Source organism: Ornithorhynchus anatinus, chromosome 1 (genome assembly GCF_004115215.2).
Source record: "Ornithorhynchus anatinus isolate Pmale09 chromosome 1, mOrnAna1.pri.v4, whole genome shotgun sequence".
NCBI lineage: Eukaryota > Metazoa > Chordata > Mammalia > Monotremata > Ornithorhynchidae > Ornithorhynchus > Ornithorhynchus anatinus.
The window spans coordinates 53,792,442-53,802,984 of record NC_041728.1 but is presented as its reverse complement, the minus strand read 5'-3'; the positions used below and the strand labels follow the sequence as shown (position 1 = coordinate 53,802,984).

At 53.1% G+C, this 10,543-nt stretch overlaps 1 protein-coding gene across 4 annotated transcripts; it reads right to left on the bottom strand.

Moving 5' to 3' along the window:
• Positions 1-848: 848 nt before the first annotated feature.
• Positions 849-5,630, bottom strand: TMEM251 (transmembrane protein 251). Of its 4 annotated transcripts, none has more exons than XM_029059834.2 (2): positions 5,464-5,611; positions 849-1,679 (listed from the first exon to the last, which is right to left on the bottom strand). In XM_029059834.2, the coding sequence occupies exon 2, from the start codon at positions 1,661-1,663 to the stop codon at positions 1,268-1,270; it is 396 nt and encodes a 131-aa protein (XP_028915667.1). In that variant the 5' UTR covers positions 1,664-1,679; positions 5,464-5,611; the 3' UTR covers positions 849-1,267. The 4 variants fall into 4 exon arrangements, 3 of the variants coding, with proteins under 3 accessions (XP_028915667.1, XP_028915657.1, XP_028915673.1); XM_029059824.2 differs by lacking the exon at positions 5,464-5,611 and adding an exon at positions 4,183-4,266; XM_029059840.1 differs by lacking the exon at positions 5,464-5,611 and adding an exon at positions 3,667-3,846.
• Between the last annotated feature and the right edge of the window lie 4,913 nt (positions 5,631-10,543).

Sequence of the window (10,543 nt, the reverse complement as noted above, 5' to 3'; positions counted from 1 at the left end):
TGTGTTAAAGGCCCTTTTCTGTTAGGGGACTCCCTGAAATAGCCCGGCTCACCACAGGACTCCACACTCAGGCTAACCGGCAACTCTCTCCCCTACAAGAGTGACCTACTAACCTCGGTCTAGTAAACGCTGCCGCCGACTCCTGGTCCGTGACCTTCAACTCCCTCCCCCTTCGTATCCAACAGACCACCACTCTCCTCCTCTCGAAGCCTTATTAAAAGCACATCTCTTCCAAGAGGCCGTTCCCGACTAAGCCCTCATGTCCCCCACTCCCTCTCCTCTTCGCCTCACCTATACCCCTGGACCTTTTAAGCACAATATCCACCCCACAACGCTTTTATCCTTATACCCTGCCATTCCCCCCTACCTATTAATTTAACGTGTCTCCCTCTCTGGTACTACAACCTCCTTGTGGGCAGGGATCTTTTTCTTTTTTAAGCCAACTATATTGTAGAATACTATCCCAAGCGCTCAGTGCAGTGCTCTGCATCGAGCTACCGTTGACTGACCGAACCTAATAAAGTTCTTTAAGTATCTCATCACCCCTGCCCTGTGACGGCAACTAAGCCTTTGGGATTTAGACGGTGGAAGAAAATGTAAAGCACCCAAATTTACATTTTTCGGGCTCAGGCTTTTCCAAGTTCTCTAAGTATTCCCCCGATGGAGTGAATACCTATTACTGATTATTATGACAACAACAGAGAAGGAGTTCCCTTCCTTGGTGCACAAATCAAAAAAGGCTTATTCTTAGTAATCGAAACATTGCCTGTTGATTTCCACAAGACAGAGGACTTAACCTTTATAAAATAGAAATCGGTGAATGTGCAAAATGTACAAAACAAGCAAGGTAGATATATTAAATTTAAATTTTATAATCATGTCTGAATGTTTCCACATTGAAAGCAAAGGAAGTGTCCACATCCATTCATTATTTTCCACCAGAGGAAAGATTTCTCCATTAATTTTTGGCAGAGAAATAAAATCACAGATCAATTGTTAATTGACTTTTAGTGATTGTAGTTTGAACAGAATGATCTGGCTTCGAAAGGAAAACTGGGTAACGCTCTTAGCCGAAGTCCCCATCGGGGCTGTGGCCCCGTCATCCGCATCAGTCTGTGTCTAAAAACAGAACAGCGTTAATTAAAAAAACAGCCTGTTCACATTTCGAAAAGGTTTCCGACCACAACTTCCTTTCGGAACTTTGAACGCACGATTCCGTTCGCCGCTGGTAGTTCCGTAATCGGCGAGGGAAACTAAAGATGGGCTTTTACGTGTCGATCAATTGTAACCGGCTGATCTGATTAGAGGCTTTGGTGAAGGTTTGGTGGCGATTGCAAATAACTGCCAAGCATATGGGAATGATGCAATAGCCCACAGTCTTGGGGTCAGTCCTTGTGCAGGAGTAAAGGAACAAAAACATCTGTAAGTAGGGGATCAGAAAAATAATCGTCCACAGCCAAAAAGGCAAAGACAGTAGTCGAGCTTTCAAGGAGTGCGTCCACGTGGTTCCTTCTCGTGGCTCCTCGGGATGTTGCTGGATGTGTTCCAACGCTAGCCGGTTATAAGTATCGTTGATTTCAAAGACATAGTAAAACGCCGCCGCGCTTGCCAACAGATACAGCCCCACTCCAATCCATCCCATCCGCTGACGGAAGTTCATCATTCTCCATGCTCTGGGCCTTCGAGTTAAAAAAACAAACACACACGCATACAGGTATTTAGGACATCGACGAGCTCTCTGGGGTAAATAAGTTAGGCCGAGCTCCTTCAGGGGCCTTCTCTAAGGATCTACGACTTCCTGTACCACTTGTTCGTTCCAAGCGCTTAGTACAGTGCTCTGCACACAGTAAGCGCTCAATAAATACTATCGAATGAATGAACTGTACCAGCCACGTGGCTTGTACATTGCCGTGGGTTCTGCCCGTGAAGCTATTAAGGTAATCCCTTCACTCTTTAGATTAATTTCTATGGCCGGATCGCGATTCTGTGGAAATGTCCTGGACACATCGCCCCCCCCCCCGCCCTTCAAACACTCCAGTGGTTGCTTTTCCACCTCCAACACATCTCTTCACCATTGGCTTTAAAGTACTCTGTCACCTGGCCCCCTCCAACCTCCCTTCACTACTCTCTTACTACCACCCAGTCTGCCCACTTTGCTCCTCTATCGCCAACCTGCTCACTGTGCCCAGATTTCATCTATATCCTGCCTCTGGCCTGCAACGCTCTCCCTCCTCAAATCTCAGACGATCACTCTCCCCCGTTTCAAGGCCTTCCTGAAGGCCCATCTCCTCCAAGAGGTCTTCCCTGATTCAGGCCCGGGGGCCCCCCCATCCCCTCTTCTCCCACTCCTTTCCGCGTCACCCTGACTTGTTCCCTTTGTTCTTTCCCCCTCCCGGTCCTGCGGCAGTTGGGTACATTTCTGTAATTTATTTATTTCTATTAATGTCCGTCTCCCCACCTCTAGACCGTAAAGCCCGTCGTGGGCAGGGGATGTGTCTAATAATAATAATAATGTCGGTATTTGTTAAGCGCTTACTAGGTGCAGAGCACTGTTCTAAGCGCTGGGGTAGATACAGGATCATCAGGTTGTCCCCCCGTGAGGCTCACAGTTAATCCCCATTTTACAGATGAGGTAACTGAGGCACAGAGAAGTTAAGTGACTTGCCCACAGTCACACAGCTGACAAGCGGCAGAGCCGGGAGTCGAACCCATGACCTCGGACTCCGAAGCCCAGACTCTTTCCACTGAGCCACGCTGCTTCCCCAAAATGTGTAAAAATGTGTCTTTTTTTTTTTATTGTAATCTCCCAAGCCCTCAGTACAGTAAGCGCTCAGTAAATATGACCGAATGAATGAATTTAGCGTAGTTTGCTTGTTTCGTGTCTCAGAGGGCCATTTCAGGAAACTTTCCAACGGGACAGAACTGTTTCGAAGTGGAATGTCCATTCCACCCTCCCGGGGGTGGGTTCCTCTTTCTCGTAAAGCAGACGGTCACCTTACGGACTTCTTTTTTAAAGTTCTTCAACTACGTGGGCTGTGAAGATCGGGATCCTACGAGGCTCCCCTCCCCGCAAAACCCACACCGAGGTTTCGATCGTCTCAAGGTTACAAGGCCGAAGGCGACCCCGGGCCGATGTCCCACAAGGAGCGGTCCCGGGCGCCCCCAACTCAGCCTGGGAACCCCACGTGGGACAATAATAATAATTATGGTATTTTTAAGTCCTTACTCTGTGCCAAGCACCGTAATACTACTAATAACGGCATTTGTTAAGCGCTTACTATGTGCAGAGCACTGTTCTAAGCGCTGGGGGGGGGGATACAAGGTGATCAGGTTGTCCCTCGTGGGGCTCACAGTCTTCACCCCCATTTTACGGATGAGGGAACTGAGGCCCAGAGAAGCGAAGTGACTCGCCCACAGTCACACTGTACTAAGCGCCGGGGTGGATACAAAGCAAATCGGATTGAACACAGTCCCCGTCCCGCAGAGGGCCCGCAGTCTTATTCCCCATGGTACAGATGAGGAAACTGAGGCCCGGAGAAGCGAGGTGACTGGCCCCGAGTCACACAGCAGGCAGGTGGCGGAGCCGGGATTAGAACCCACCACCTTCTGACTCCCAGGCCCACGCTCTAGCCACGAGGGATCGCAAACACCCCGATCGACTCCTACCTTGCAGAGCGCTTAGGCCAGTGCTCGACACTCTGTAAGCGCTTAAGAAGAACCACACCAGTAGGAGAAGCAGAGCGGCGGCGTGGCTTAGGAGCAGGAGGGCGGGCTGGAGAGTCAGAGGTCGTGGGTTCTGATTCCCCGCTCTCCGCCGCTCATCAACGGTGTGACCTTGGGGAAGCCACTTCGCTTCCCTGGGCCTCGGTTACCTCATCTGTAAAATGGGGATTAAGACCGTCAGTCCCACGTGGGCCAAGCTGGCGACCCCCGGATCTCCCCCAGCGCCGAGAACAGCGCCTGGCACAAAGTAAGTGCTTAACCAATACCACCCTCATCGTCATCATCATCATGAGACTAGGCCACCCCAACATGCTGAGGCTGCGGGGGAGCCCGACGCCAAGAGGGGAAAGGTCACTCATTTATTCATTCATTCAATGGTATTTACTGAGCGCTGACTCCGTGCTGAGCACTGTGCTAAGCCCGTGGGAGAGGACAATCCCTGCCCCACGGCGGGCTCACCTGGGCTCCATCGGAGAGGTTCGGCATTGCCGGCCTTGGGGCAAAGAGGGACAGGAGGAAGGGAGAGGAGGAGGGGAAAGGAAGTAGGGGAGAGGAAGAGGGAAAGGAGGGAGAGGAGAGGAGGGAGAGGAAGGGAGGGAGAGGAGGGTGAAGAGAGGAGGAGAGAGGGAGAGGGAGAGGAGGAGGGAAAGGAGGGAGAGGAGAGATGGAGAGCAGGAAGGAAAGGAGGGAGAAGAGTCGGGGGAGAGGAGAGGAGGAGGGAAAGGAGAGAGAGGAGAGATGGAGAAGAGGAAGGAAAGGAGGGAGAGGAGAGATGGAGAGGAGAAAGAGGAGAGGAGGGAGAGGGGAGGAGGAGGGAAAGGAGGGAGAGGGGAGGAGGAGGGAAAGGAGGGAGAGGAGAGATGGAGAAGAGGAAGGAAAGGAGGGAGAGGAGAGATGGAGAGGAGAGAGAGGGGAGAGGGAGAGGAGGAGGGAAAGGAGGGAGGGAGAGATGGAGAGCAGGAAGGAAAGGAGGGAGAAGAGTCGGGGGAGAGGAGAGGAGGAGGGAAAGGAGAGAGAGGAGAGATGGAGAAGAGGAAGGAAAGGAGGGAGAGGAGAGATGGAGAAGAGGAAGGAAAGGAGGGAGAGGAGAGATGGAGAGGAGAAAGAGGAGAGGAGGGAGAGGGGAGAAGGAGGGAGGGGAGGAAGGAAAGGAGGGAGAGGAGGAAGGAGAGATGGGAGGGAGAGGAGGGGAAGGAGGGAGAGGAGGAGGGCGGAGAGGAGGGAAGGGAAGGGAGAGATGGAGAGGAGGAAGGAAAGGAGGGAGAAGAAAGGAGGAGGGAAAGGAGAGAGAGGAGAGACGGAGGGGAGGAGGGGGGAGAGGAGGAAGGAGAGATGGGGGGGGGGAGAAGGGAGAAGGGAGGAGGGAGAGGAGGAGGGAAAGGAGGGAAAGGAGGAAGAGGGGGCAGGTCTGGGTGGGGGTGGGGGCGGGGGCGGCTCCAGGCCCGGCTCAGGGAGGAGGGCGGGGGGCAGCAGGAGGGGGGGCAGCAGGAGGGGGGGCGCGGGCCCGGCGGGGGGAGTCACGTGAGCCGGAGCCTCAGCCGGCCGCGCGCCCCCCTCCCCCTCCCCCTCCCCCTTCTCCTCCTTCCCCTCCTGCTCCCCCCGCCCCGGGCCTCGGGCCGCCTCGCCCGCGCTCGGCAGGCAGGGAGGCAGGCGGGCAGGCGGGCTCCAGGTGCGGGGCGCCGAGGGAGGAAGGGAGAGAAAGAGGGAGGGAGGGAGGGAGGGAGGGAGGACGGGGCTCACCTCTGTCAGGCGGAGAGCACGGCGTCAGCCGGCGGCCCGGCTCCCCCCAGCCCGCGCCCAGGAGCAGGAGCAGGAGCAGGAGGAGCCGCCGCCGCCCCGCTGGGCCTCGGCTCGGGCCCCCGGCGCCGGTGGTCGGCGGCCACAGCCATGGCCGCTCCTCGCCCCGCCCTCCCCCCCCACTGCTCCTCCTCCTCCTCCTCCTCCTCCTCCTGGGGGTTAGAGCGCCCCCGCCCGGTCCGGACCGCCACTGCACGCTGCCGCCGCCGCCGCCGCCGCCAGGGGGCGCCCCGCCCCCCCGCTGCTCCTCCTCCTGGGGGTTAGAGCGCCCCCGCCCGGTCCGGACCGCCACTGCACGCTCTCGCCGCCGCCGCCGCCGCCAGGGGGCGCCCCGCCCCCCCGCTGCTCCTCCTCCTGGGGCTTAGAGCGCCCCCGCCCGGACCGGGCCGTCACTGCACGCTCCCGCCGCCGCCAGGGGGCGCCCCGCCCCTCCCCTCCTGCCGCTCCCCCTCCTGGGGGTTAGAGCGCCCCCGCCTGGATCGGACCGTCACTGCACGCTGCCGCCGCCGCCGCCGCCAGGGGGCGCCCCGCCCCCTGCCCTCTGACCCCCGGCCCTCAGGGGGCGGGGCCCACGGGGGTGCCAGTGACCATCGGGGGGCGGGTCATGACCTCTGACCCCCCCCCCGTCAGCCCTGTGACCTCGGACAACTCACTTGTGGAAAGAGCACGGGCTTTGGAGTCAGAGGTCATGAGTTCAAATCTTGGCTCCGCCACTTGTCAGCTGGGTGACTGTGGGCAGGTCACTTCACTTCTCTGTGCCTCAGTGACCTCATCTGTCAAATGGGGGTGAAGACTGTGAGCCCCACGTGGGACAACCCGATGACCCTGTATCTCCCCCAGTGCTGAGAACAGTGCTCGGCACATAGTAAGCGCATAACAAATACCAACATTATTATTATTATTATTATTATCACTTCACTTAATCCTGGCTCTGCCACCTGTCAGCTGTGTGACTGTGGGCAAGTCACTTAATTTCTCTGTGCCTCAGTGACCTCATCTGTCAAATGGGGGTGAAGACTGTGAGCCCCACGTGGGACAACCCGATGACCCTGTATCTCCCCCAGCACTTAAAACAGTGCTCGGCACATAGTAAGCGCTTAACAAATACCGACGTTATTATTGTTATTATCCGGGCCACAGTGACCTCCTCTGCAAAATGGGGGTCGACACTCTGAAGCCCAGAAGGAGCGGGGCTCAGTGGAAAGAGCACGGGCAGGGGAGTCAGAGGTCATGGGTTCGAATCCCCACTCCACCACTTGTCAGCCACGTGACCTCAGCCAAGTCACTTCACTTCTCCGGGCCTCAGTTACCTCCTCTGGAAAATGGGGATTGACACACTGAAGCCCAGAAGCAGAGTGGCTTTAGTGGCCAGAACCCGGGCTGGGGAGCCGGGGGTCATGGGTTTGAATCCCAGCTCCTCCGCTTGTCACAGTGTGACTTTGGACAGGTCACTTCACTCCTCCGGGCCTCAGTTCCCTCCTCTGGAAAATGGGGATTGACACGCTGAAGCCCAGAAGCAGCGGGGCTCAGTGGAAAGAGCACGGGCGGGGGGAGTCAGAGGTCATGGGTTCTAATCCCCACTCTTCCACTTGTCTGCTGGGTGACTTTGGACAGGTCACTTCACTTCTCCGGACCTCAGTTCCCTCCTCTGGAAAATGGGGATGGAGACTCTGAAGCCCAGAAGCAGAGTGGCTCAGTGGAAAGAGCCCGGGCTGGGGAGCCGGGGGTCATGGGTTCGAATCCCAGCTCCTCCGCTTGTCACAGTGTGACTTTGGACAGGTCACTTCACTCCTCCGGGCCTCAGTTCCCTCCTCTGGAAAATGGGGATGGAGACTCAGAAGCCCAGAAGCAGAGTGGCTCTAGTGGAAGGAGCATGGGTTTGGGAAACAGGGCATGGATTCTAATTCCAGCTCCGCCACTTCTCAGCTGTGTGACTTTGGGCAAGTCACTTCACTTTTCCGGGCCTCAGTCACCCCCTCTGGAAAATGGGGATTGAGGCTCTGAAGCCCAGAAGCAGAGGGGGTTTAGTGGAAAGAGGGCGGGCTTGGGAGCCGGGGGTCGTGGATTCTAATCCCGGCTCCACCACTTTTAAGCTGTGTGACTTTGGGCGAGTCACTCCGGTTCTCCTTGCCTCAGTTACCCCATCTGGAAAATGGAGATTGAGACTGTGAACCCCAGAAGCCCAGAAGCAGAATGGCTTTAGTGGAAAGAGCAGAGGCTTGAGAGCCAGGCGTCGTGGGTTCTAACTCCAGCTCAGCCACCTGTCAGCTGTGTGACTTTGGGCAAGCCACTTCGCTTCTCCGGGCCTCAGTCACCTCCTCAGGAAAATGGAGATTGAGACTAGGAAGCCCAGAAGCAGAGTGACTTTAGTGGAAAGAGCCTGGGCTTGGGAGTCAGAGGATGACGGTTCTCATCCCAGCTCCGCCACTTGTCATCTGTGTGACTTAGGGCCTGTTTCCTCCTCTGGAAAATGGGAATTAAGACTGTGAGCCCTACTTGGGACAACCTGATGACCTTGTATCTACCCCAGCGCTTAGAACAGTGCTCGGCACAAAGTAAGAGCTTAACAAATACTGTCATTATTTTATTATTATCATATGGGACAGGGACCGTGTCCAACCCAATTTGCTTATATCCACACCAGCACTGGGTACAGTGCCTGGCTCGTAGTAAGCGCTCAACAAATACCATGATATTATTATTAATTACTAAAGACCATTCTTAGCACAGAACTCACTATGGGCAGGGAATGTGTCCGTTTATTTTTATATCGTACTCTTCCCACGCACCTAGTACAGGGCACCGCACACAGTAAGCGCTCACTAAATACAACTGACGGACAAAAGGAGCCCTGTGAGGTGCTGACTGTTTTTACAGTCTTTGTTAAGCGCTGACTATGTGCCAGGCACTGGAACTAGGTGCTGGGGTAGATACAAGCTACTCAGGTGGGACAAAGTCCCTGTCCCACATGGGGCTCACAGTTTTAATCTAGACTGTAAATCCGTTATGAGCAGGGAAAGTGTCTGCTGATTCTGTTGAACTATAATACTCTCTCAAGAGCTTAGTACAGTAACCTTTGGCTTATTTCTTGACTATCAGTTCCTTTATCGATCCCGGGAGAGAAAAATTGTCCACTCTTTCAGTCGTCTCCCCATCTACCACGAATGTGTTAAAACTTCCAGTTGTCATGATCTTTGTTTTCTTGACATTCAAATGTGGGCCCATCTATTTGCTCTGTTCCTTAACTTTTAATACTAAGCCCTTCAAATCTCCACTTTTTGCTAGTAGGGTGATATCATCGGCATAACAAAGATTGTTTATATTCCTCCCTCATTCTTTCATTCATTCAGTCATATTTATTGAGGGCTTACCGTGTGCAGAGCACTGTACCAGGCGCTTGGAACGTACAGTTCGGCCACAGATAGAGACCGTCCCTGCCCAACAACGGGCTCGCAGTCTAAACGGAGGAGACCGACAGCCAAACAAAACAGAATAAAACAAAGCAAGTAGTCTGGCGTAAATATCCAATCTTTAGTCCCCGTTCTTCTTCATCCAATCCGGCTTCTCTCATTATGTATTTGGGATAAAGGATGAACAGATAAGGCGATAAGATACATGCTTGTCTTACATCCTTACTAATGGGAAACCAACCCACTTCTCCATATTCCGTTCTTATTGTAGCCTCCCGTTCGGCATACAGGTTCCGTATTAATGCCATTAAATGGTCCGGCGTGCCCATTTTCCTTAATGCGCTCCAGAGTTTCTCATGATCCAGGCATTCAGAGGCCTTACTATAATCAATAAAGCACATGCTGATTTCTTTTTGATATTCTCTTGTCTTTTCAATTTTTCAACAGGCATCGGCAATAATATCTCGCGTCCCTCGTCCTTGCCGGAATCCTGCTTGAACATCGGGCACTTCACTTTCCAGGTAGGTCTCCATTCGATGCTGTATGACTTTTAGCAATACGAGTTAAGTGACCTGACCAAGGTCACCCAGTAGACAAGAGGCAGAGTTGGGATTAGAGCCCATGTCCTTCTGACTCCCAGGCCTGTGCTCTATCCACTAGGGCACAGTGCTTCTCAATTGCTTTAGAGTATACAAAAAAGTGGTAATCAAAAGTATTCACTGAGCACCTACTTTGTGTAAAGCACTGTACCAAGCATCTGGGAGAGTATAATGGAGTTAGTGGACACAATTCCTGCCTTCAAGGAATTCAGAGTCTGGTAGGAGAGACAGGCACTGAAAGAAATTACAAGTGTCAGAAAGTATTCATTCATTCATTCAATAGTATTTATTGAGCGCTTACTATGTGCAGACCACTGTACTAAGCGCTTGGAATGTACAGATCGGTAACAGATAGAGACAGTCCCTGCCCTTTGACGGGCTTACAGTCTAATCGGGGGAGACGGACAGACAAGAACAATAGCAATAAATAGAATCAAGGGGATGAACATCTCATTTAAACAATAGCAAATAAATAGAATTAAGGCGATGTACATTTCATTAACAAAATAAGTAATAGACTATAATAATAATAATAATAATGTTGGTATTTGTTAAGCGCTTACTATGTGCAGAGCACTGTTCTAAGCGCTGGGGCAGATACAGGGTAATCAGTTTGTCCCACATGAGGTTCACAGATAATCCCCATTTTTCAGATGAGGTAACTGAAAAGTTACTTAACTGAGAAGTGAAGTGACTTGCCCACAGTCACACAGCTGACAAGTGGCAGAGCCAGTAGTCGGACCCATGACCTCTGATTCCGAAGCCCACGCTCTTTTCACTGAGCCACACTGCTTCTCCAATAAAGATGTGTAGACTATGTGTGTGTGTGTGTGTGTGTATGTGTGTGTACTATATATGTATATATATGTGGGTGTGTGTATGTACATATATATGTGTATATATATTTACTGATAGACTATAAAGTCCTGGAGGGTGTGAGTGCCAGCATCCTTAGGTGGCATGGAAGTTCTGAAGACGCAGTAGCAGGGATGTAAAGTTGAAGATTAGAGGTTA